Source organism: Anser anser, assembly GCF_964211835.1.
Source record: "Anser anser genome assembly, chromosome: 4".
In the NCBI taxonomy this organism is placed as follows: domain Eukaryota; kingdom Metazoa; phylum Chordata; class Aves; order Anseriformes; family Anatidae; genus Anser; species Anser anser.
In genome coordinates this window covers 38,184,559-38,211,569 of record NC_139724.1, presented here as the reverse complement: position 1 = coordinate 38,211,569, position 27,011 = coordinate 38,184,559, and the positions used below count along the sequence as shown (strand labels likewise).

At 42.7% G+C, this 27,011-nt stretch overlaps 1 protein-coding gene across 2 annotated transcripts; it reads left to right on the top strand.

The window, feature by feature from the left end:
• Positions 1-12,845: 12,845 nt before the first annotated feature.
• RAB33B (RAB33B, member RAS oncogene family) lies at positions 12,846-21,037 on the top strand. Of its 2 annotated transcripts, XR_014583912.1 has the most exons (3): positions 12,846-13,115; positions 17,952-19,571; positions 20,605-21,037. XR_014583912.1 is itself a non-coding variant. In XM_083834941.1 (2 exons), the coding sequence occupies exons 1-2, from the start codon at positions 12,879-12,881 to the stop codon at positions 18,393-18,395; spliced, it is 681 nt and encodes a 226-aa protein (XP_083691067.1). In that variant the 5' UTR covers positions 12,846-12,878; the 3' UTR covers positions 18,396-21,037. The 2 variants fall into 2 exon arrangements, 1 of the variants encoding a protein (XP_083691067.1); XM_083834941.1 differs by having other exon boundaries at positions 17,952-21,037.
• Positions 21,038-27,011: the final 5,974 nt, after the last annotated feature.

The following is a 27,011-nucleotide window of genomic DNA, read 5'->3' as shown; positions in this document are numbered from 1 at the left end:
TATAACACAGAATGCTTTACTACTTGGCTTTTAAGTTCCACCAATGTTATGTTGAATTTTATTTTCCAAGTCAAGCTATGTTCTACAAGTCTACTGTGTTAATAATACAGCTGTGTGCTCAAATGTTTTTTTTATAGGCTCATCATAAAACAGAGCAGAAAATAAACTACAGCTTATAAAGTGAGTGCCTTCTTTGCTGCAGGAGTTCAGTTTAGGGTATCTGTCATGTGGATACACAGCCTTCCTCTTCCACATCATGGATGTCGGTGATTGACGCGTGCAGTTCAGAAATCTAGGAGGATTTGTTGAGGTTTGTAGTTTTCTGTCAGAAGAGCAGTTTTTTTGTTTCTTGTGTATTCAGCGACACTTTCTTTTCATGGTTAGGTTATCCTTGCGTATGTTTGTAGCATAGTACATGTTGGAAGTGTAAGTTGTATTGCTATATTTGTATATTTAATCCGCTGGGCTTTAAGGGACTAGAATACCTATAGAGCCTTTAACTGACTCTGGTATTTAATGTCTAGATCTCAGTCTTTTCTGCAGCCTGGGATACTTGGACTGCATGTCTTCTGCAACTACTGAAGATGGCTCAATCTTGCATACACAAGCTATGAGCTTTTGGCCTTGCCTCTTTGAGTATTGCTGCCGTTTCCTTGGCTTCTGATGCTTAGCTAGAGGCAGATGAATGCTCACTTTTTTAAACAGATTGCGAATTGCGTCAAGCAAAATTTGTTTTTCAAATCCTGTTTTTTGGGTGCTGCCTATAAATGGGATTATTTCCTTTACTTTTTTACTGCCTGTTTCTGTGTTGAAATCGATTAAATAAAAGCAAGAAGTTATCCTTCATTATGCAAGTGGGAAAGGCTGTTTCTATGGGCCTTCCAGAAACTTCCATGTGTGCATCTGTTGCAGTTCCCCCGAAGACGCTTCTTTGTAACCTCGCTGAAAGGCATCCACGGTCCTTCAGAAGTGATGCTTTCAGATTAAAGAGGTTCCACATCCCTTTCCAGAAGACTGCCGTCCCAGGCGATGAAACTAAGCGAAGAGTTTATCTGGACAAGAAGGTTCTTTAGTTGGTGTAGGAATTGTTATTCATCTTCACACATCTCATGTTAGGTGCAGGGTTGACTCCTGTGGAAGAGTTTGTAAGAGGTTGAAATGAAGTTATAATCCAAAGCAAGGAGTAGTCTGTGCAGTAGTAGTACAGAGGACCCTGCTACAGTGAGAACTTCCCGTTGCATACTGAGATCCAAAATTACAGTCACTGGTGTTCAGCTGCCAAAGCAGGTGAGCAGGGATCACAGCTGTGGTCAGAGTGACTGAGATCAGCAGCTTTTTAGTGACAGGCTTTGTTTAGTGACAGGCTTTGGTTTGGTTCTTCAGTTTCTACTGGAGAAAGGTGTTTTCACCGTGAGTGGAGCCATGGGTGATGACATGCCATGGATATCTTCAGGAGGGTCGGGAGGAGGTGTTCACACAAATTTTCCCTAGACGAAGACTGTAGATCCCGCTAATGTATAAGCAGTGTCAGAGAAGTGGGCTTGAATCACAAGTAGTTGAAAGTGGTGGCTTGCCCCAAGATGATGGGGGCGAGGGGTGTCTCCTTTTTCACTTGGAGACCAGAACATTCAGGCATAAGGTATGTGTGTACAAACCAGTAAATATTCTCAAGATGATCTATTCAATAGCTCATCTTATACTTCGCATCTTAAATGCCTTAAAAGCCTTCATATTCTTCTAAAGTTACGTTTTTCGGCAGAGGTCTTAATACTTCCATGATAGTAGGGGAGGACTCATTTCCTGGTGCATGGCATCTCGAGTACAGAAAGAAATCTGTCGCTTGGTTTTTTTCCTAGTGTGGGGAGAAAATTCCAAGCTTTTCCAGGGAGCTCTTTAGGGCTAGATGAGGTACGTATTATTAGCCTAATAAATCTTCTGTTAGTGTTTCCTGTGGCTTGTTTTTACAGGTCTGGAGGTTCTCAACTGAACAGTAGATCCTGGAAGTTGGTGTGACACCTTTATTCTTCAGCCAGACAGAATTGTATTTGTCTTTTTAGAAAGAAAGTACCAGTGAGAGTAGGGTGAGGTCAGGCCTGAGAAACCAGAGGTGCAAATACAATTTCAGTATCATGTAAGCAAGTTCAAATGGGGAAAAAAAAAAAAGATCTTAGTCTTACATGATGCCTTTGAGGGTTTGAGCAATGGTGCCATTGTTCCTGTAGTGCTAGCTTCCCATACACCACAATTGTGGCTTGGGCATGTGCCACTAATGCGAAAATGTTTGATATTATGATAATCCAGCTCAATGTACCTGAGAAAAATGATTTTATTTTTCCCTTTTCATGATCGCTTTAAATGTTTTTGTAATTGTTCTCTACTGAGTAGCTAGCTAGCCTTGAAATCTTTCCCCCTATCTATCTAAAGGAAGTTTGCTCTAAAAGTGCGGTTTGTACCTGACTGATCATGTTAAACAGCTCAAACTGCGTGGAAGTAAGAGTTGTGCTTGTCTGGTAACAGACTGCATCCTGACCTCCTGCTTTGTGGTTCTGTGGAGGAAAAAGATGCAAATCTAGTGTGGTTAGACAGCGGTAGCAGTAAGGAATCAAGCAGTCTGTAAGCGTGTTAATGAAAGCTATTCCAGATGGAAGGAAATGGTTGCCGAGCTTGGGAAGGACTCGCTTCTAGGAGTGTTCCAGTGATGAACTGTTCTCTGGTGTTTTAAGGAGCAAAGGGCATATACCTTTACAAAACATGGTCGCGTCATTGTGATGACATTTCCTGGGAATTTAGGCATTAAAACCAGCTTGTCTCAGGCAGAGACTCTTCTTTGCAAGAGCATACAGACAGCATTGAGAACGGTGAGGAGAAACTGATTACAGTGGCTTGGCAAAAGGAGACTGAAGGGAGTTAGGAGGAGGTGGTATAATAGAAATTCTGTTTTAGATTAAGTATACAAGTATCTTTTTTGTTACTGGAAAGTACTGAAGCTGTAAATACTACAAATGCAGTCTCCCGTGTCAAAGAAGCTGTAAATGTGTATTACTGTAGAGTGGTACAAGCAAACAGTAGCATGTTCACAAGGATTCCAGCTTTGTATGTTGGTCTTCGAGTAAACGATGGCAGAAAACCCAGAGGGCAAGGGTTGTCCAGTTTACAAGGGGCCATATCAAAGGGTCTGTAAGAATATTTCAAGATAAGTATCACTAGAAAATCCAAAGCATCTTAGAATAGCTTCCCTAAGATGTTTGTTGTTTTAATTGAAAATGTTACATCTGCTAATTTTCCATAAAAAGGTAAAAATTCTACAAAATATTTCTGCCTGGCACTGCCCATTCAATATCTACCTCTACTAATTCTAGTCTAGTTCAGCTACTACTTAATTTTAGCCATTTAGCACATAACATATGAAGAAATGTCATTTACCTGGTTGGTGAACAAATGTATGATGATGGATACGTCTAGTTTTAAAATGTAATGCAATAAACTACAAACTTAGTGAAAGTCCTATTGTTGGTTCAGTGCGGCAGCATATTTATTGCTTCATTGCTGATCCGTTCAAAAATCTTAAATTATAAAGTCCACTGAGTTACTTGCAATTGTACTGGGATTCGCTTTCCCTTCCAGCCTTCCTAACTGGTTAACAATGTTGTACTGTGTTTTTACGCTCTTCTCTGGTGATAGCAAATATCAAAACTGGCAGGAAGTCAATCAATGAATAAAAATGCTGAGTTCTGTTTGTAAACGAGTACTAGTGTTTCCTTGTAGGGTTCGGTGTCCTGCTTAGATGCCTAACAGCCTCGTAATAAATCATCCCTTGAATGACAGCAGTCATGAATAGTTCTCTTAATTCCTAGCTGCCTGTGATGCTGGCAGCTCCATCACCCTGATGGGTCGCAAATTGGGGTGGGGGTCTCATAAAATGGAGGAAGGCCAGTAGGGGAAAGGACGTGGCTACCTTGGGAGTCATGCTGCGAAAGAACCAAGTTGGCAGGGAGGTTTCACCAAGTTTTTCCTACCCTATGAGCCGCTTATATGTACCCATGAAAAGGTGCTTTGCTCTTTCAGGCTACGAAGACCCAATATGGAGATTTGGGAAATGCTCTTGCTGTAGGATTGAATAAGAATGGGGTTTGAGAGGCAAGCGGACTGAAGAAGCATTTGCTATTTTCCTCAGATCTAGACTGAAGGGGCAGGGGGGAGCTCGGTAGCCTTCTCTTCCCCACCCATAAGCCCCCAAAGCTTTCCTGACCCGGCATTCTCCCATTTCTTGTGGTTTCAATCAGTCTGCAGACAAAATAATGTGATAAAGGTGACAAATGAGATGAAAAGTAACTAGTTAGCAGCTGACACAGCATTATATGAAGTTAACATTTAGATTGCTAAATTTAGATTGCTAAAATTACCTGGGGAAAATTGTAACTGCAGTGTATAGTGAATAACACTGTATACGATGAGGACAAAGGACTCCAACAACGTTCAGGTTCCGTATTTTTTAATCAGTTCCTGGGGTTTTTGTTTGGGCAGTTGGCTGTCTTGTTTGTGTTTTGTTTTGTCTTTGCGTTGTTTTGAGATATTGAAGTAATCACAGAAATATCTTCATGTTCACACCTTTGGAAGTGAAATGGGAGCTTGTTGCAGTAAAAGTTCCTTTGCATGGATAATACCCTACTTAAAAAACAACAACCAAATAAAAAAAAAAAAAACCAGCATCTCTTCTTTATAAATGTCCTCAGAAATTTAATTTTTCTTTTGTGAGAAGAGGGGCATTTGCTCTGGGCAGCTGCCTTCCTTGAACTTAATACCTTCAAACTTCATGCTCCCACTGATGGGAACAGCACCTTATGACCAGTCTGCAAGAGGACTTAAGGCACGGAAGATTTATGAGGAGAGAAGGTAGCATGGCAGTTCATACATTATTTCATCTACATAGAACTGTCAGGTCTGACTTTTCATCAGTACCTCTCTATTTCATCAAGTATAAAAGCTCTTTCTACCTCGCTGTTACGCTTCTGGAAACTGCCGTGAAGGTCACACATGCAGGAGCAGCAGACAAAACCTCTCTGCAGGCATTGCGGCCCTCACAGCACCCAAGAGGTGCGTGCTGCTCACAGATCTTGTCCCCTTCCTGCAACCATCAAACCTCACAGGTTCTGGCAGAGGTGAGTAAGCACTGCATTAATAAACAAAGAGAAAAAAAAAAAAGCATCTGGTTGACTCAGATTATGCGGTTGGCAAGACACTGTCAGTGTTCTGCTCTATTTTGTGTGTGTGTGTTTTAATAATGCGTACCAAAGTAATGCTCTCAGTGGGTTGCATGACTGCTGCGATGCCTGAGCTGCTGTGCAGCAGGGGAAGGGGGGTCCTGCTTGGCCTAGCACTTTCCTGTGCTGTAGATGGAGCAGTCTACGTTTGCTTTATTGTGCAGTACTCTTGTTTGTGCTTTTAAATTCCTCTTTTGTCCCCTGATGAGAATCCGTTCACAAGTCCTTTACCGAGTCCAATGGATACTCCTACTTTCACTTACATTTGTATTTGGCAAGACTGGGCTGCTGTATGTTAGGCAGAGCAGCATCACAGCCTGTGCTGCGAGCCACCTCGTGCATCTGAAACCCGGTTCGTGCACCAGTTTGAACACAAAGGGATTGACCCCCTACCCTATCCTCTCTTTCCTCAGTTTCCTGAAAGTCTGAACTAAAATACAGAAAGCAAATGAGGATAGAGGGAACACGATTTGCAGCTCCTGTCACGTTCTGCCTTTTATAAATTATTGACAGGTACACAAAGTGCGTGCGTGCTACGTGAATAATGTATGCTGACCTAAATTCACCCCCAGATAAAACCCTGAAAGAGAAGGGAAGGGGACAGTGGAGAAAACCCCTTGTGCTGCAGGCGTGTTAAAACTGAGGAAGCGAAGTGATCTGCATGCAGGGCTGAGATCTGCATCACACGTCTTGAGACACGGGCTGCTGCTGAATTTTGAGAAATGGCGAAAGACAGACTGACACCACTGGAATAAATAAAAGTGGGAACCCTGAACTGAGGGAAGCTTCAATAATTGGTAGCATAAGGAGCAACTTCACAAACCACTGGGAAAATAAAACTTTTGCCTCTTTTCTATGTGAACGATATCAGATGTGTGGGCTGTTTTTATTTTCTGCTTTTTCTTACGTACATTATAAGTCATTCTTTGCAGGACGATCTTAGTGTTTTCGATAGTGAAAAAGCATTGTGTTATTTGCTCTCTAACATCCTTTCACTGGTAGCCTTCTTAAAATGCAGACTGGTGCAGCTGACGCCTTGAGGAGGGATGCTCTGTCAGACGAAGTGTCCTTGGGGCAGTGAAGAAGCCCGTTAGTCCTCAGAGCCGCCTGGGGCCTCCAGCATCTGCTTGGGAACCAGCAGCCAGTGCTGGCAGCAAGGCTTTCGGTGTCCGGGGCAGAGGAAGGGGGTTGCTGTTTATAAAGGTCATGGTGACTTTATTGCAACCCTCCATCTTATTCCTGCTGAAAACAAAACCAATGTTGCTACCAGCATCAGCAGGATTTTACCAAAAGGGACAGAAGTGGGAACAGTTCCCAGTTTTGCTCACAGGTTGGATTTTTTTATTCAATGTTTTAATTAAAATGGGAGAAGGACTATGCCCTCAATAACAAACGTGAGACCAGGGAAAGAAGGAGAAAATCTTGTTCGTGTAGAAATAATTAACAAAACCATACTCTGATATTGTAGTATTTGAAGAAAAGAAAAAAAAAAACAGATGACAGAAAATAAAATGCACTGTATGTCCTCACATCAAACAGTTCTAGGGATCAAGGTCTCCCAGTTAGATCTTACACAGGCGGGCGAATGGCTGGCAGAGAACAGTGCAGCTGGGTTTATTTGCTGCCCAGCGCTGATTTATCGGAGGCCGTGTCACCCACAGGTAAATATAGCAGCTCCGTGACATTTGACGAACCTTCCCATGTGTGCTTCCTTGACACATGCAGAAAGCCCTGGGGCGCAGAGCAGGAAGAGAGAAAGCGTGGGCATGGTTTTTGGCTTACAGCACATCTGTTGGATCAAAACGCCTCAGAGCAGCTTTGCTGCCCCTCGGGTGGGGACGGGCCCAGCACCACCTCCTCGGTGCTCCAGGGCAGGGCCTTTGGAGGCAGCATTTGTGCAGGTCTGGTGTCTGCTGCGAGCCCCTGTTCCTGTGACAACCTCCTGACGTGGGGGTGTTCCTCAGCCACCTGAACGGCCCGACGGCGAGCTATTTTAGTCACAGTGGCGTCACGTTTCCGTAGGGACCCCCACCGCCAAGCACTGAAGGCCCAACCCCACAGCCGCTCCAGTTCATACAAAAAGGGGCATCGAGTGATTTGTGTCTGTAAAACTATTGCTCGTGGAGCTGCAGGTGCTGCCTGTAGCACACAGGGTACAGATTTTCTCTGGCCATGTTTGGCAGGTTCTCGTGGCAGGGGATGTAAGGTTTATTTCAGTAATGACTACAACGTGGCCGGTGGATGAGGCCTGTCACCACCCAACCTAAGGCATACGCTAAGCTGAACACTGTCACTGATCTCTCATCAGCCATGCAAAACAAAATAAAAATAAAACCCAAGCACAAGCCAGACATGGAAAAACTTCAATTTCTCTTAATTTCATTAAGGATTTTAGGTTTATAGTTTTGACAAGAACAAGAGCACAGCAGCGAATGAGGAAGTCACATTCCAGTCACTGGCGGTAAAAGAAACTGTCAAAACTTCATCTCAGTGCAAAGACAGATGAAACGCTTGGCTTTGTGCTTTAAACAGGGTGTGTCAATACTTTGTTTTTCAGCTTGTTCTAGGAACCTGGCATACAGGGTTCTTAAATGCAGCTTTCTAAAGAGCTGCCCCGTGTTGCTACTACACCCCTGGCACCGGTGTTTCATCGCCAAGGAACATGTTAATGGAAGGTCCAACTCTTGGAGACTTGCAGAGTCAAGCCTTGCAACAGCAGAGCTTTTCCTTTCAAAACCACACAATTTCAAGACATGGAGGACTGGAGGCTCAGCACTGAAGGACTAAGCTCCCAGAGGAGTTCAGAAGTCAGAGGTGCAGTATCTCTGCAGAAACATTAAAAAATGCTTAAATGGATTGCCATGAAACTACCAGCATCAGAAGGACGCCCACCGAAAGTTTCTGGCCCCTTCAGAACATCATAAGCAGGAGATAGTCCAAGACTTACACTTCTTTTCTAATTTGTTCCGTAACTTAAAACCTGGTAGACATCATTTTAGATGTTGAACAGAGTTTACATTTTCATGTGACTGACAAGTCTTCTGTTTTCAAGGGAAGACAGAAATAACTATTCTTGAAATGCTGAGTGAGTCCAGAGATTCGCAACTATTTTCAGAATCCCTCTTCTTTAGGCTTCTCTACATCTGCTAAATAAAAATAGCTGTGAACTTCGGCTCTTGTACATTCATTCACTAAGCACAGCTGAATAGCGTATTAAAAGGACTTGTCTTTTCGAAAGAAGAAAAACAAAAGTTTTTTCAAATGCTTATACAGCAAGAAACATTTTTAATGTATTCTGTTACTATAATTAAATTCAACTACTTTGCTAGTCTCCAAATTTACAGAAAGCAGCATCCAGAAATAGCCAGTGCTGGATGAAATGTAATGATCTAATCAACATTTTTATCACCACATATAGAGCAGAAGTGATGAAATTTCCAGTACTACACTGAAACAGCTCGTACAAAAGTGACTTGAGCCCAAGAGATTCTCCTGAGATGTTACTGTACGGGAGTTACTGCATTAACCATCGTTTTTTAACTCATCACTAGTTAAGAAGATCTGCTCTTGTAGCCCGTTATTTCACTGCTGAGGACCTCCAAGGAACCATATGTTCCTTCTTCCCCTTATATAGAATTTGCCAGGAAATGCTGCATCTCTGAGTTTCTTTGGCCATATCCCTGTATTTGCCAGACTTCAGGGCATTTTCATTTGTGGGGATTTCCAGGACCAGGCACTTGCATCCACCTTGCCATTTCCCAAAATACCCTGGAGTCAGATTTATGGACAGAAAAGATACTCTAATTTGAAAGTAGTAAGCAATTACACTTAACTAAAATTGACACTTTTGAGGGCAAAATGGGAAAGTGATTAGGAAGATGTAAACTCCCTTTTTCCTGTGTCATTGAAAACACATCTCAGAATTTTGGAAAGTGCTGTTACAGCTCATATCTGGGAAATATTGTAGCCTAGCACATTTTATTCAGGGCTGGCACTCTCTGCTAAAAAAGGGGCTGTGTACTTCACCTCAGAGCAACCGAGTGGTATAGAATAGCCTAAGGTAGAAAAATACAGTGAAAACAGAACACAGCAGTTTCACTGAGGATCAGAGTTGCCGATTATTTTGAACATTACCTTGGTGTAAAAATGAAAGACTAGGCTTTACTGATTTATATTTTTTTACTTCAGGTATCTCTTGTGCATATGTTGCTCTAAGATTCTTGTCCTTCACAGTGAGAAGTTACCACAGAAGATGCACAAATCCCATTCAAATACTCGTGTGAATACTCCCTACAAAGAAAGCTGGAAAGGAATTCTACCGAGTACTGATAACTTTCATTGTTTATTGACTTTTCTCTCTTGTTTGGAGTTCAGTGTCATATGGCAATATTTCTTTTTTTTTTTTCTTCCCCAGAAGTAAACAGTGAGAGTGACCTCATTCTGCATATTCCTGACTTAGCCAGAGTGAGATTGTCTGTGTAACAGCTGCATGGGTTGATCTAAAAATCCTTCAGCCTATTAAGTGCATTTGTAAGCTGCTCTTACGTAGTTGCTCCGAAATAATTCAAGAAGAGAACTCTATAATGTTGTGATATACCTGAAGTTAACATGGTGCTTTAAACACAATGGATTTTCTACTTTACTGCTGTTGTTAGAGCACTTTAAATCAGAGGATTGGCTTTAAAACAAGTTTTAAGGCCAGTTTTAATTCACAAGTGAAGCGTATCAGGAATATTTGTTCTCACATGAAGGAAGGTAGACTTTCAGTAGAACAGTTTTGATTCAGTTTCTGTTTGCGAAATCCCTCACCGTGGATCAGCAGAAGTTGTGAGGGTGTAAAAACAGGCTCTTCTCCCCCGGATCTTGTATTCTTCCCTTAAGCTTCCTCTTCCCACAGTGAGCAGCAGACTAGCTGTATTTTTGATCCAGCCAAGCCGGGACAGTCTTAAAATTTTCATACTAAAACAACACAGTATTGGTTTTGCAGGATTTTACGTACCCAAACCTCAGCAGGCCACTAAGGCGGTTGTTTACATGAATCCCTCCATGTGTAATCTATTTTCTCACTGGTCAAACTATAACTGATAGAAAGACAACTTGTCGTCCTGCTGAGCGACTGCCAGCTGGACTAAATGACGTGTACTGAAGGAAAAGGTTTGACCTTCAACATTAATGGATGTGTACCGTGCTCTGGACACTGTTTGAAACTATGAACTCTGCGCATCTGTCCGGGTAAAAGTGACTGACCTTTCCACCTCCATCTCACCTACAACTGGGGGGGTCGGTGGCATCCGACCACCATGCACAACCACCTCCCCAAAGCTCCTGCTCTGGAGGGACAGCTCTCCAGGAGAAAGGAGTGATGGGTGGGATGGGTGAAGTCGCCTGGTGTTAAATCTGGGACGATTTGCAAAGGCTGATCAGGAAGTCTTATGACTGGGCTAATAGGGAAGTTTAAAAAGGACAGCTAAAACGCCCACATGTACTCTACTAGCTCATGTGGACTTCTCAAAGGGACGCTGCTGCAAGAGCATCAGGCAAATACGGAGTGCCACCAAGAAACCTTCAGTAAATGAGAAGCTTCATTAACTCCATTCAGGATTTTATTTTCTCTTTCCCTGAAAGAACCATGCACTCATTTAAATAAAGAGCACTTGTACCCAGAAACCTTGAGCAAAATCTCTCTCCAGGCCATTCAGTGCCCCAACTTCCACAGGTCCCCAAAAATGGAGCCTCCTGGCCAGAAGTGCTGTCAGCACCAGGATTCAGGGGCACCACTGAGGCCCAGCAGGAGATTTTAGGAACTAAGCTGTTGGGAGGAGCCCCCCAAATGTCCAAAATGGACGCCTGTGACGTTTGCAGTACAGAGGAAGGTCAAAAGGTGTGAGGCTTGTGGGCAGTTTTCAGAAGCCAGATTTCAGCAGTTCTCAAAAGCATCCCCGTGTAGGTAGTGCTGCTTGTCATGCGGCTAACAAAACAGAAATTTGGGTTATAAACTGAGAAGGCCGTTAACAATATTTAGAGGCAAAGTCACAGGCAGGGTGCTGGGGGTGTCTGTAAAATTAGCAGAGCACAAAAATCTCATGACTAAGAATGCCTTCAGCCACTAGATGGTGTATAGATTCTGCCACTTACAGAGTCTTAGTTGTTGAAGTAAATGATGTTTGAAAGCTGTTTGAGAGCTCAAATCTAATTATAGCTCAATTTGGCGTAACCCGTATCAAACTTGGTTGAATGAGCTGTTGGCAGACCCTGCCAAGCAGCTGTTTAAAATCTCCTTTTAGTGTGCTAGCCAGAGCCCAGATCAGAGCATCTCCCACTAGAATTAGGAATCCTCTGCTCTTTAGCCGTTAGGCTGTGGAGACACACTTACTGGTGCTCCCTTCCCTCAGCCAAATACATTTTACATTCTTGCCGCAAAACAGAGCAACTAGTGTCGGAGGGTCATGAGAACGCAAGGGTGGCACAGTCTCCTTGTTTTCCACTAGTACCATATTCCATTTTTGTACCAGAAAAGTACTCCTATTTTTTGACAGGATGAATAAAAGAAGGCATCTTATCCCAGGAGGCACCTTATCTACAGGGCTGAGGCACCTCTCAACAAACTTAAATTAGGGTGGTCCACAGGAAAGGGGAATAACAAGGACTCCCTGGAGGGCTGATGCTGACTGCACTAAGCAGCTCCTTTCTCCATGCACAGGGTTTTGATACACTGTGGATTTTTTCACACCACACTGAGGTGGGCACTGTAACTCATCTGCCTAGGCTACAAAGCCAGTTGCTCTGAACTCTGAGGGAGGGGTTTTTTGGCCCTAGGCTATTTGTGCTTACACTTGAGCAACGACTGGGTCAATGACACCATCCTTCAACCACACGGCTGGGGAGCAATGATCCAGGGATCACTTCTTGCTCGATTTGTGCAGGCAGAAGGCTGAGTGGTCACAGGTGTGTGTAACAACGAGGAGGACTCCCCGCCGTGGCTATTATTAGGCTTCTGATCCAAGCCTCAGGAATCCTGGCTCGGCTATTGGTTTGCAGGCCAGGGAGCTACCGCAAGGACAACCATCCTCTTGTTTACCGCACGCTACATTTGTTTTTCTGTGTCATGGCTAAACTCTTTTTTAAGAGGTAAATTGCTTCAACGTGATGTCTCTGTCAAACCTCCCTCCTAGGCTGAAGCCCTTGGTGGGGCTGTTAACAGATTCTGAGGGCAAATCCCCGTCTCCCTTCACCTTGCGGGACACATCAACCATTTTTGGCCAGAGTGCTGCTGTGCCACGGATGGACCCGCCGCTGCCTCTTCCCCAGCTGCAGAGGACAGCACAGAGCCCCCGTGCCCCCAGCCTTCCTCTTTATTACCTCGGGCACAGGGCCCTGACCGCGCCCCCCCCCTCCCTTCACCCCCCGCCCTCCGCCCGCCGCCTCAGGGCGAGCGCCGCCCAGCGGCCGCCCAGCGCTTGGCGGGGGGCTCTCGCGAGAGGCGCGGCGGGGCGGTGACGTGGCCGGGCGCAGCCGTTCGCTGCCCGCCGCCGGCGGCCGTTAACGGTCGGCGGGGCGGGGCGGGGCGGTCGGAGGCGGGAAGGGGGGGGGTGTGTGTGGGGGGGGGAGGCGGCGGCGATGATGGCGGCGGCGGCCGAGCTGGAGTCGTCGCTGGAGCTGAGCCTGCCGGGCAGCGGCAGCCTGCCGCCGGCGCGCTCCCGCATCTTCAAGATCATCGTCATCGGCGACTCCAACGTGGGCAAGACGTGCCTCACCTACCGCTTCTGCGCCGGCCGCTTCCCGCAGCGCACCGAGGCCACCATCGGCGTGGACTTCCGCGAGCGGGCCGTCACCATCGACGGCGAGCGCATCAAGGTAGCGCCCCGACGGGCCGCGGCTCCCCCCCCGCTGCGCCCCCAGGGGCATCCCCTGCCTTAGGAAAATCACACCCCGCACGCTGCGGGAGCGAGGCGGCTGCCACCGCCAGCAGGCGTTCTGCCTCAAAATCGTTCGAAAGAACCACCGCCGTGACAGCCGGAGGCGCCTTCCAGCGCAAATTCCGTTTCTCGTATAAAAATACAACGCAAGGGCAGCCTCAGAGAAGTGCGGGTAGGAATTTCCGTAGCAGATTAGAATCAGTTTCAAAATCTGGCTTTTTAATGCAGAGATTCGGTGGCCCTGCTGAAAATAGCAAGTGACATCCCATCAAGAAGCCAAACGTGGTTCAGCAGTGAGCTGCCGTGTCCCGATAGTGACGTGTCGCAGCTGGTTTTTGTAGGATTCTGTTGGGTTTGCTGCATGCGGTGCAGGGCTGGACAGTGGCAGGCTGGGTGCTTGGCTCACGTTTGACGTGTGTTCTGCTCCGATTACAGGGTTAGCCAAAGTTTTTTTTCTTACGAATCTAAATGTAGTGAAAATCTTGGGGGGGAGATGAATGCTCTTTCACCTTCTTTGCGCTTTAAAGCAGATCTTAAAAGTATATGAAATATACCTTGCTTGCCAGATGGATGCGTAAGCACTAGTTGTGATCCTAACAGCTATTTGCAGATTGAGCCACTGGTTGCTTACCAGTGCAGCTTGGCTGCTAGCAGTAACGTGTTTTAAGCAAAATTCCCTTCTGTATGATAGTTTGCTTCTGTGATCAAAGTTTAGCAGATGTGTGGAAAAAGGGAGTAGCAGTAGTCATGGCATTGTACTTCTGCATATGTTGTCACCAGGCTTTGGAATTACAGCTGACAGTCAGCTGAAAGCCACAGTTTTTCTTTGTTTACTCACTGCTTAAAGATGTTGGAGATGGGGAGGCTATCCATTTGCCCCACACACTTGCCAGTTCTTCCTTTTATTTGTCCATTTGCCTGTCTTCCCCATTTTTTATTTTACCCTATGCCCTTTTTAACTAAAAAAGAAGCACAAGTAAGAGTCTGTTACTCTTTGCCCTTATAAAACCATTGAATAACACTTCATCGGCTTCTAGCCGAGATTCTGTACTCTCCGGTCTGTTGCTATCCAGAACAGAAGGGAACCTCACGAGGGACATCTTCCTGTCAACACCATCTTACTGCCTGGCATTTGCACCACCTCTGGAGTGTGCCCACCCTTCTCTGCAGGGAATTAAAACCAAAGAGCCAGATTCACAGCTCCAAGATGCTTCACATTGGTTATTGAGCCATTTTGTTACATAGGTTGTGGGAGGTGGTGTTGCTGCATTCTTGATGATGTTGCCTGTTGAATATGCCAATCCCGGTCGAAGGAGGTGGAGAACTGGAGAAGATGCTTTTCAAACTCATGGTTTTCCTGGTAGCTCAGTTTTAGCTTTAAAATAAATAAACTTCATCATTACGGCCAGGGCTGTAACTGTTGGGAGGATGCTACATGTCATTGAGCACGCGCCAATTTTTATTCTTTGCCACCTCTTCTTGCTCATCTTTACCTTTCTTTCTCATAGCATCTCCCCAGCAATGCCTGTTGAACCAGGAAAGAGAGGAGGTGAGATGAGCCGAATTGCTGCTGTTCTGGTTGTGCCCTGAAGGGCCGGGCCCTCTGAGCAGAGGAATTTTTCCTCTTGTTTTGAAAGAGAGTATTAATTGGTGTCTTCTCATTCCCTCTTCTCCCTTCCCCCAGCCAGCTGGATGGTCATTCTTGTGCTGCTACAGTACAGAGAGCATTTCCCTTGCAGCTGGAAAAACGCTGTGTCATTGGCAGTAATACAAGCACGGTTCTTCTTGCCGGGGGTCTCCCACACAGTTTTTTAGAATTCAAGGCATAGGGACGAGTGTATTCCTGTGTAGCTTACACGGTAGGCTCACAGCTTCATTTGAAACAGCAATGCCTAGATTTGAGGAATAGATTAAAATTTTCAACAGACATTGCATTCTAGATTTCCCTCTGCCTAAAGTGACCTGCACATTGAAAATCGAAGAAAACAATGATGTCACTCTTTACTGACCTACATTAACAGAGCAAAGGATGCAAATGAAATTCAAAGAAGAAAGTCCAAACATCACGTTCTGCTCATTTGAGCTGTTGGCGGTTTTTTTTCCCATCTTGTTAAAGGAGGCATAATTTATCATTTTGGTTTTATTAAAGGGCAGTTGTGTTTTTACCAGCATTTATAAGCCATGCATGCTAAGGGAGTCCTTGTGCAGAAAACAATCTTTCTTGGATCCACAAAAAGGAGTCGGAAGGTGGGAGGTGATAGCTGGGTTGATATATTTAAGTACCATTTGTCTTTCCTAGGGAGTGTGACAAAGTGGTTCTGTCCTCAGTTTTTATTAGTTGAATTAAGCTGTTAAACCAGATTTTCAAAGCCCTTGTTTTAAATGGCTGTTATAATAAGAGTGCCTCCTTGATGATGGATGGTATTTAAATAATAATGAAACAATAATCTTAATGTTAATTCATCAGTGCACGTCTCTAAAAGTGGTCGTTCCCAGTGTTTTTCAGTAGAGCAAATATGTTTTGGGGCAGGAGAGGGTGTCAGAAATGGGATGGTCTGCTCAAGTTCACCTGGTGAGAGGAACACAGGAACTTGTGAAGTGTAAAACCTTCAGTGTTGGGAAAGTATTACTTGAGATGACACATTTCAAGTTTGAAAGCTTCACGGAAATAACATTTAGGAGGAGCTGTCGCTTCAGCTTAACTTGAAAGATATGTAAAGCTTTAATTTAATTTCCTCTTCTCTACCCAAGGCTGACAATAAGCTTGTGGATTTGTGCTTGACTGAAGCGTGACTGACTTCTGCTCTCTGAGTGAGGTGGGGAGAGAAGCGTAACCTCAGCGTCTGCAGCTGCTTCTGAAAACAAGCTGCCTCTTTACATTAGATTTGATATAACATTCTGGGAGAGTATATAGAGTGGTTCCTCACCTTTTTGTTGTCTGAGCAATAAGCAATACCTCAGCCTGTGCTTTGTTTTCCCCTCTCTTTAATTTGTCATAGCCCAAATCAATGTTTTCTTTTTCCCGTGAATCTCCTGACTTAGTAATATTCTGTTAGTGTATAGTACTAGAATTATCTCTCAGCTGGGTAGGTGAATGAGTCTTGCCCAAGCTTAGGTGCCTGTATTTAATCTAGTTATTGATGCTGCCTTTACAGGCCGCGGAGATGCAGTCAGCTGTGTTCAGAACGCAACAGAGTTGGCAAAAAGCAGGTATTCGCTCTAGGATGAGGTGAATTGCAGCTGACTACCGCTGTCTTCAGTCAGAGGCTAGGGTGCCTTGCCTTGCTTTTCTTCGTAATCTTAATGATGCTTTTAGAAGCGGTACGTGGATCTTATAAGTCTGTTGATCAGAAGCTGCAAATAACTGGACTAGACTACGGAGTCCAAGCTGTTCTATCGTTTTCATGTAAAGTTTCTGTTCCCCTGATCAAACCAGTAACTACCATTTCCACCGGTTCTGGTCTGAGGTTTTTCTTGAGCTTGGGTGACCAGAGTGGAACATAATATTGCAGAAAAAGTCACACCGTCCTGAAACATCACTTACTTCTTTTCCCTTCACACTAGTGATTCATAACATCCTGTGATTGACTCGTGTATGTGGATCATTATCCATTTTTGTCGTTTCCAAACGGATGAATCCTGCGCTTTCAGAAGTCTTCATTATTAGTCTGTGTTATCAAGGCTTTGCATCTCTTCCTGTTCAATTTCACCCTATTCCTACTATTCCAGATTATTTTTCTATATGGTACTGTAAGTCACCTTTCTGTCAGGGATACATCTTAGCTTCTTGCCATTAGCAGATTTCTATAGCACCTCATTTCCTTTTTTTATGTCAAAGTCAATAGTAAAAACTGTAAAGAAATCAACCTTCAAGACACTTAGACTTTCGGAATAAGTTTTACTGAAACATCTGGATCAAAGGAATGCAGAACTGCGTGCACGGGAGTTTTCATCAGGGGAAAATATTGGCTGTACCTTTCTGTGGTGGTTTTAGGAATAGATCTCAATAGTGTTTGAGAGCATTTCACTTATTAATGTTTTTTGTCTGTAACACTGACTGTATAGGTTTTGAACAAATATGAGTTCAGTCTATTTAGGATAGAATAGGGCATACTTGGAAATAACAGTATCATGATAAACTAACAGAAGTTTTGTGCTTTTTTTTCTCTTATGCATGGTTTATGCTACAAACCATAGTATGGTCCTAGCTTATGTATTAAATAAGTTTGAGATTCATAGGAGAGTTTGAGTCTAATAGACTACAGAAAGACTTCTTTGTTCTGTTCGTTTTGTTTTTGTTGTTTGTGCACGATTTGATTTATTCCTACTTTTCATGAGTCTACCACAATAGACAGTTAACTTCATGATAAGAACAATGCTTTGGGGAAGATGACATTATTTTTGGCAATAAAAAAATCATGTCAGCTGAGTTATGCTGTGAAGTATTTTGTTTTGTCAAAGAAAAGCATAACTGACAAGATTTCTGTATTTGTTTTTGTAAAAATCTTACAAAATACCTGGTTCAGTAAACCTTCAGAAATGTGTATTTGTGTTCAAGCTGCATCTTAATTTCTTTGTAGCAGGCAGTTTTGGAAGCAACAATTTCTGAAATTGCATAAAAGCAATAGTTTTTTTCAGCACAAACTTTCCAGTATGATTAATTCTGAAGAGTGAATTTCTGTAATTGTGTAACTTTCCTAGCTATGGGTAATGTGTGTTATTTTCTAGCATGAGTAATGAAACATTTTTTCTCTTGTTCTCCTTCCTTTTTCAGATCCAGCTATGGGATACGGCAGGCCAGGAGCGCTTCAGAAAGAGTATGGTGCAGCACTATTACAGGAACGTACACGCTGTCGTGTTTGTGTATGATATGACAAACATTGCCAGTTTTCACAGTCTGCCATCGTGGATAGAGGAATGCAAACAACACCTCCTTGCCAACGATATACCACGGATTCTTGTTGGAAATAAATGTGACCTGAGAAGTGCTATTCAGGTACCTACGGACTTGGCCCAGAAGTTTGCTGATACTCACAGTATGCCATTATTTGAAACCTCTGCCAAAAACCCCAATGACAATGACCATGTGGAGGCCATATTTATGACGCTGGCTCACAAGCTTAAAAGTCACAAGCCATTAATGCTTAGTCAACCCCCAGATCGCGATCAAATACATATAAAGCCTGAACCAAAACCTGCCATGACCTGCTGGTGTTAAATCTCACTATTTATTAGCTATCACCTTATCTTGTTTGCAAATGCTCCAAAATTATGATCTTGGCACAGATCCAGGGTTTGGTAGCAATTATAGGAAATCTTTTTGGCACTTTACTGTGTTTTTTTTTTTCTGGTGTAGATGTGCCCGTCTCATTTTCTTGCACTTTGTAATTGTACTTTCTGAATTACTGAAGTTTCACTATAAATATACAGGAATGTAAACTTTCAAGTGAAGTATTGACAAAGCAATTCTTCTTGAGCTCTTGCTGCCTGAGATCGTTTTTGTCACTTGTGGTAAAGTTATATATAGTAAGACAGTTTACTAGCACTTCTGGTTGCTACTTGCATTGGGATAATGTAGGAGGAAAAGTGTTTTGGGACAGCCAGATAGCTTGATTTTTCAGGTCAGTGAGTGGGGAGATTTTTAATGTCTGAAGGAATATTTGATGACTGCTAGCAAGCTGTTAAGCAAGTACCTACTTATATAAAAAACAAACAAGCAACAGGACTGTCAGATAAAGTCTGGGCTTCAGTGTGAGTGCAAACTGCTGGCTTTCATGGCATGCCATTCCATTGTAAACTTTGTCCGTTTCTACATGGCAGTGGTAAGAGAATCGACAAACTTGTCCCTACCTCTAGACAATTAATACTTAGAAGTTCATTAATTTTTCATAATTAACTTGTAAGACTAAACTATGCATTCCTTCATATGAAAAGTCCTTTAGCACAGGATATGGGGGAAAATCTGGGACTAGAACTACCCACAGCCTCTCTGGCCTTACCAAAACTTTGATAGTCAGTGAGGACTGACCTCTAAGGACGCTGTATTTGAGTTGTGTCCCAGTGTAAGTGAAAAAATGGAGTGAGGTTGCCAAAAGCGTAACGGTTTTCAAAGATACATGTTTCAGAGGATGCTAGTGTTGATGTTTTTCAAATATCTTGAAAAAAACAACTTTTTACAAACCAACTCGATAACATATTTTAAAGATGAAAATGCTTAGGACAGAATGTTACTTCTCATGCCCGTTTTGACGTACAAAGTTGTGCCTTATTTATTGAAAATGTCAAGGCCACCATAGTCTAATGATCTGTATTGTTTTGTGCTAGAATATGTGAAGGCTTCTGTGCAAAGGAACTACCAGCTTCCGTAACTGAAGGTCGATTTGCTTGCATAATGGTAAGACAGTATCATCCATTTAAAGAGTAGGGAATATGGGTTTTACTTTAAATACGTATCAATGCAAAATAAGTTAGATCTTGAAATACAGAGAAAGTCTGCCAAATCTGATTTTTGGCTAAAACTTGCTCATGTAATGTCATGGCTGTAAGTTGGGCATCCATGGCATTACTAATGTGAGTCAGTAATCGCTATTCTAGAACCATCTTCTGTGTTCTCGTAATTGCAGCCATTTCATTCAGTTCTGTTCTGTGAAGGTCAAGATTCACAACAAAAATGGTTCTAGGTCACACACAGCTACGTAATGTGAAGTGTAATCTGTAGAATTCAGTCTGTGACTTCGTATGCCATGATCAAACAATATTTTCTGACTTAATTTTTAAAGGAATTTAAGTAAAAATGAAGGTTTTTGATTTGCAGTGTAAAGTGCGCAATGCTGACTGGAAACTAAATGTAAGGCCCAGTTTAGAAGCCGCCATCCTAATGATTATTTCAAACAAATTACTGAAGCAAGCTAACTTTTGAACTATTAAAGTTACTAAGTTCTAAATTCTATTGCAAGTGTTCTATTGATAAAGGGAAAAATGCATTGACTTTTTTTTTCTCCACACTTAGAAATAGCATTAAATTCAGCCTAATAAGATTAGGATGCTTAAAAAGATTCTAAACAAAATATATTATGTTTTTTCCATATAAAGCTGCTACAACTATGACAGTAATTTTGTTTATGCAACACTTGTTAAAGGGAATTTTTGTATTCACGCTGAACCTTATATGACTAGAATTTGATTTACAGTCCTTTCAGAAACAATCAGCTTTTTAACGCAAGTTTCCTTAATAATTTTTTTTGGAAAAGGATTGATCTTACATTTATGTGTATAATATTATAAATAAACATGGTTTACAGCCCTCTTGGACAATTTATTTTTCACTCACATTCTTACTCATTTTTCTCAAAAGTATCAACCTTAACTATTTGTGTAGTACTAAGTATGTCAGCAAACTGTTTTTTTTTTTTCTAATAAAAAAACAGAATGAAGAATTCCAAAGTCAGTCAGTCAGGTTGGGAGCTGAGGTAAGGAAATTATGTAGATACAATGTTAATGTTAAATTCGATATCAGACATCTGCAAATCTGTTAAGCTTTGAGTTATTCACAACCTGTAAATAAGGGCCTTCATGTCGTTAAAATTGTGTAAAAACAATGTTTTAAGTATGTAATCATGTCTTCAGCACATAGCATGTTTTAACAGTTCTGCCATAAAGGCAATGTGGTCATTGATTCAGGATTCAGTGTGCTTCCTGGCTTTCAGTAGTAATGTTCTACCCACGGAATTGATGTCAAAAGTACTGAATACTTTGTATACATATTTTCACCTTACCAAATTGTAAAATTGGGTTATTTTGTATGTGTTGGGGAGGGTAAGACACAATCCCAGAAACCTAATAAACTGGCTTTGCCACAAACTGTTATCGCTTGTTTTCAGTAATTGTTCTAGGAAGTATGATACCAATTCTTACAGTAAAATCTACAATAAACTGTGATAAGCAAGGGAGGTACAAAAGGGTCCTTAGTTTTTTTGTACGCATGGCTAACAATTTTGTGAAAGACTATCACAGTACTTGGATTACTGTCGGTACCTTCTTGCGAGGTCTCAGAGTTGTTTTGGAGCATCTGAAACACCCGCATGATGCTTCAGAGCGTGTTCTGGCCTTACCTGAAGTTCTACAAAACTGGCAATTACTGCCCCCTGAATATATATCAAGACCCTTAAGGAGCCTTCGACATTTCTCATAGGCTTACCTCATTTCTCATAGGCTTACCTTTCTGAATGAAAAAAATGCTCTTAACTTCAGATACAGCTTAGTTCTCTTAAAAAACAGTCATGCAGGCTTCCATACATGTATGCAGACACACACACACAGAGCAAGGTTTCAATTCCAATTGATGTTAAGTGGGCTTCTTGGTAAATATCGTAGCCTATTCGCCCAGATAGGAACTTTCAAACATTTTTGGTGTTACCTCGTACTATTTCACTGTCTATGCTCTATCTATGCATTTCTTCTATTTCCATACTTAATAAATAATCTATTTAAAACAAAAAGCTAGAACATATTTTGGAGGTATTTAAAGATGCAAAACATGATTGCAGTTATCACTGATCAGACTGTAAATTCTACTGAATGACTTTAAAAAAAACGTATTTATTGAACGTATTTGCTCTATGCTTCTGGTGCAACAGAATGACCAGAAAGGACCTTGGTAGACAAACCATCAACGTGATTCAGTTGTGAAACCTCATCTTAGGTTGACGCTATATTTCATTACACTACTTGGGAAGAAAGCTACCTTCAAATTAGGAAGGCAGGAGGCTGACATGCAAACTTTAAATGTGTCCTAGTATTCATACATATACTTGCTGCACATTCAAGTTTTCTTGCTGTTTCCATTTCTCCTTTACCTCATCGTGAAGCTATTGCTAAGAAGCATCAAAATACTTGGTGCTTTTTTATGTGTACTGTAATCTCCCCCAATCAAAAATAAAAAAGCTGATCCAATAAAGGGTCTAAAGTACACAGCCATCAAAACTGTGAAAGCTGAAATAGCTTCACCCTTGTGTGGTGGTTTTACCCAGCTGGGCAGCTGAGCTCCACCACAACCACTCTCTCGCTCCCCCTCCTCAAGGGGAATGGGGGAGAAAATGCAATGAAAAGGGCTCAAGGGCTGTGATAAGGACAGGAAGGTCACTCAACAATCATCGTCATAGGCAAAACAGACTCAGCATGGGGAGATTGATAGAATGTATTACCTAGTCTAGCTACTAACAAGCTAGAGCAGTGAGAAACTAATTAAAAAAAAATTAAAAAACAAACTATAAACACCTTCCCCCTATCCACCCTCTTCTACCTCCTCCCCCTGCATGGAATAGGGGAGCAGGGAATGGGGGCTGCGGTCAGTCCCTAACGCTTCGTCTCTGCTGCTCCTTCACGGTCCCTCTCTGCCCCTGCTCCCCGTGGGGTCCCTCCCACGGGATGCCGTCCTTCCCGAACTGAGCCTGCGGGGGCTGCCCACAGGCAGCAGCTCTCCAAGAACTGCTCCCACACGGCTCCGTACCCCTGCAGCCCCCTGCTACCAAAACCTTGCCATGTAAGCCCAATGCACTACGCCATTTTTTCCCAGCTTTATAAACCAATAATTAAAAAGACAATTTTTCAGCTGTGGTGAGAGAAGTTGAGAACATGCAATGAACTATTGCCTTTCACTTTATTTCACCTCTGGCATGCCTTAACGATCTAAAAATTAGTTAACATCTAATTTTGATCAACGTAGTTAATGTGGGAGTCTGTAAAAGAACTAAGATAGAGCAAGTCCCTTCTTGGTGAATATTTTCACTTCCACAAAAAAATGGCAGTTCGGTTTTGTATGAAAATCAATGCCAATCAGCTATATAATTATTAGAAATAGACATTATTGTAAGAAAACTGAAATGCTCATTCTGGTCTGGGTCATAGTTGCACAGAAGTCTGTTGAAGATTGACCTGTAAGGAAAACAAGTACCTGAGTTTCATTTCTTTATACTGTACTCACAAAAAACTCTGGAGTTTGAGGGTGGAATGAGAAAAGGGATTTCTTTTTTCCTTTTGTTTTGTGGGTTTGTTTGTTTGTTTGTTTGTTTGTTTTGTAGTTTTGGTTCACACTGCAAGTCCAAACGGAGACTTACCTATTCATACAGCTGAATGAAGTCATCAGTGCGGCCTGTGAGGCGACATTGATAGGGAAAGAATTGCTGCTGGTTTCCAGTGACCGCTTGGGATTCACTGAGATCTGTGCAGCCAGCCAGCTGCAAAATCAGAATCAAAGAGGTTGGCGTGTGTTTCTGAAGGCAGCTCCTTGTAGTTTAGGAAATTACTTCCAAAGCCCAAAGAAAGGCATATAAAAGTAGCTAGAAATGCAGGGACAGTAACTGAAGTCCACAGTCCTGCTCAGTGCAGATATTATCTACATGTATTATTTTTTGTCTGTGTTGAATTGCCTCTGGTTAAGGAGAATTTTGAATTGTAGAAAACTTATAATTTAAAATGAATGAAAAGCAAATTTCCCAGCAATATGGATGCTCATTTAAAGAAACCAGTAATCCTCTTCCCTTCCATTCTCCTACTCTTCTCACGCTTAGAAAACAACCCAGAATTGATGTAATCTGACTGAGGTACAGTGACAATTGTTGACCAGAGACATGGGCTGTTGCAACTCGGAGCTTGGCAGCAAGAATGTCGTCTACAGTCTTAGGGTAAGCAGGTCTCTCTGGTAGTACCCGTACATACTCTTTGTGTCTTGGTACCAGCAGAGGCATTCCAGTTTTGGGCCGGGCTCCATTAGGACACCTGTATGGTGCCCCTAGCCATGGCAGCGATAACAGGTCAGCCTGCCAGCAGCTCGGAGCTTACCGAGCGTGCTGTGCTCACCTCCCCGCAACGTTTGTATTTGTTTTGATGCAGGTGGCACAACTTGCATCTCACGTTACATCTGCTGCATGAAAGCTTGTATTGCCAAAAGCAAACATTCAAAAGAAGTAGCCTCCTTTCTCTTTCCCTAAATTAATGATAAAGATTGGCTTTGAAATAAATGATCAATCTTAAAAAAAAGAGAGAGAGAGAGTGGGGAGTATGTTTTAGATTCCTGTCTGCTTGCATCTTATTTTGAAACCAGTAGGGTGCATTTGGGTCTCATGTTCTCTGTTTCCATAAGGAGATGGATTTTGAAAACAGCGTTTGCTTACAAAATAAATAAACACACACACACTAAAACCAACAGATTCTTCAGGTATTTACTTGATTCTAGAGAATCGAGGAAAAACAACTGTGTTTAACAATACTGAAGAGCTCAAGGAGCCTCTTATCTATACATCATAATCCAGCTTTCTGTACAGCACCTTCACATTAGGTCCTGTAACCGAGGAAGTAACCAAGTAGCAAGTAACGAGTAGCAAGTTAGCAAGTAACCGGGTTTATAGCACTACCCCTCACCTGCCTGTAAGTTTCCCACCAAGGCTGGTGCTCTTCCCCAGATGGGGCAGGCGGGCTGTGCTTTGGACTGCTGCGGAGAGGTGGAGGGATGGGCTGACTTCTGTAAAAGCCTGGTCACCCCCCCACACACACACACATTTAGGAAAACAAAAGCTAATCCAGAGGGGTTAGGTGTTGCTGTTCTTGCCCATAGTTCTCAGTTGTTTTGCTTATTCCAGGAAGGGCACACACTGAGGAAGAAGGTTAAACGTGCCCTAAAATGTGTGCAACAACTTTTTTCCATTTACTTCAAGATATTTTTAACCCACTCAGAAATTGGAAGCAATAAAGGGCTCCTGGCTTCAGCAGCTAAAGATTCAGCTGTGGATAAAAAGAACATTTGCTAATCAGAGGGGTTTTGAGTCCCTGTGAATGATTATTCATCTGCACCACTACCGTGAAGTACTAACTTCAATGCCGAGCTGGTATTTGAGTCACTGTGATGCTGCTGTTAAAAAGCACAGCGTTGGCAGCCCTTGTGATTGGCATGTCAGTCTTGCAATGGCTGTGCTTTTCTCAAGCATCTAAAGCTAGTTTCCAGAGTTTCTGCTTATATTAAACATCTATGTATGTGATTTTCATATATGACATTAATATATATTAGAGGCACAGGAGCAACTCCTGCTACCTTTTCGGCTGTACTGCTCTATGGGCAGCTCAGAAGGGCTCCTAAAACTCCCCAGGGATGCAGCCTCCCGTGCAAAGCCTGGCTTGTGCCAGTGAAGGAGTGTGGCCTCAGGCGTGGAGCTGAAAAACCAGGGGAAGGAACAGCCGAGAAGCATGCCTGGTGTGTGCGAGCTGATGGGTTGTACTGTTTGAGGATAAACACCGTAGATACAGCAACTGACAGTGACTAAAATGTGTGGCCAGTGTATTTAAAAAGACGTAGTGGATCAAAATAGAAGTATGAAATATGAAATATGATATATGACATATGGTATATGATATATGATGTGATATATGATGTATGATATATGAAATAAGAACTGACGTGTTTTTTGTTTGTTCACTTGTTTTTATTAAGACTAGCTATTAATGTCATGTCAGTTGAAAACACACATTTCTGGTAGTATCTAAGCTGTAACTAAAGAAAAAAAAAAGACATTACTGCAACAACTCATAAAGGTACTCACTTAACGAAGTGCAAGTGAAACTGTGTAGATTCGGTGTGTGTTTCAATCAACCAGATTGACCTGAAGTGGTGCAGGACAAAGCAGTTGCTTTCTTTCCAGAAAACTGCTAAGGAAGAATGGGAAAGAGTGTTTGCTTTGATAGGCTTGCCCTGCTCATGTAAGAATTAAGACTAAGGCCTTTTCCCCGTACTTACACACTGTTAGTACTGGAGAAGAAATCACTACAGTAAATCATATGGACTGAGTCCAAAAAGTGTACGCTGTGCTCTAGTAGTATGACCTGGGTTTTCTGTTGGCTATAAAAAACAAAGATTAAAAACCTCCCTCCTTTCAAGTGCAGGCCAATTCCTCGTTCTGTTTTCAGACTATCACTTTATTTCCATCGCTACTGCTTCTGTGCTTTCCCACCTCTTTAAAGGCTCTCTTTGGCAGTCTTCATTTGGCTAGTGGCTATCATTACGTTTGCATGTATTACAGGTTAACAGAAAAAAGGAAGCAATGAATCAAGGAGATTCATGCAAGAAACCGCTGCAACAGAGCCACTGAGACCAAGCAAAGGCTTTGGTAAGAAAATTTTAATTTATCGAGCCAGATAATTCTTCTGCTGTAAGCTAGTACCCTTGTGTAGTAAATGGCTGGTACATTTTTCGCGAAGAAACAAGTAATAGTATTCCTGGAGTCATTTCCCTACCTGTAGTGAAGTCTGACTTACATTTTCAGGTGCTCCGTGGTAGAACTGAGAGGCATATGGCACATGCAGCGCTGTGATTTTTGTCCTTTGGCTTCTCACTGTTTTTTGCCGGCCAAATGGAAACATCTTTGTGTCCAGCCGTGGTGACTCCTTTCCACTGCCGTGACCCTGAACTCTGGCAGCTGTCACCCTACGCCTCGCGGCGGGGGAGGATGTGCACTGATGATGTGGCTGGAGCTGGCAAACTGTGAGCCTCAACCTGTACATTGCCGGCAAACTGTGCCCCGGGGTGTTCCACGTCGGTCTGAAACCTTTGGCTCTGTTTCTGCCTGAAAATTTGTGTTATTAAGTAAGGTCAAGAAAAAAAGTACATCCTCACGACTGTCAGACAGCACCATGTAAGCACTGGACTACAAGATTGGAAGTGAAGTTGCAAAAAAACAAAACCCCGAAGCCACCAAGAAGCTCGTTGTCAGAAATGTGCCCGAAACTGTTCTCTCATCCCCATGTTTCTGGGCAGGAAACGGCTTCTGCAAATACTTTGCTCTTAGTT

Bases quoted from the DNA above. Each gene is read 5' to 3' on its own strand.
- RAB33B (XM_083834941.1), top strand. From the start codon at position 12,879: ATGATGGCGGCGGCGGCCGAGCTGGAGTCGTCGCTGGAGCTGAGCCTG. The intron at 13,116-17,951 runs GTAGCGCCCCGA...TTCCTTTTTCAG, and splicing joins TCGACGGCGAGCGCATCAAG to ATCCAGCTATGGGATACGGC.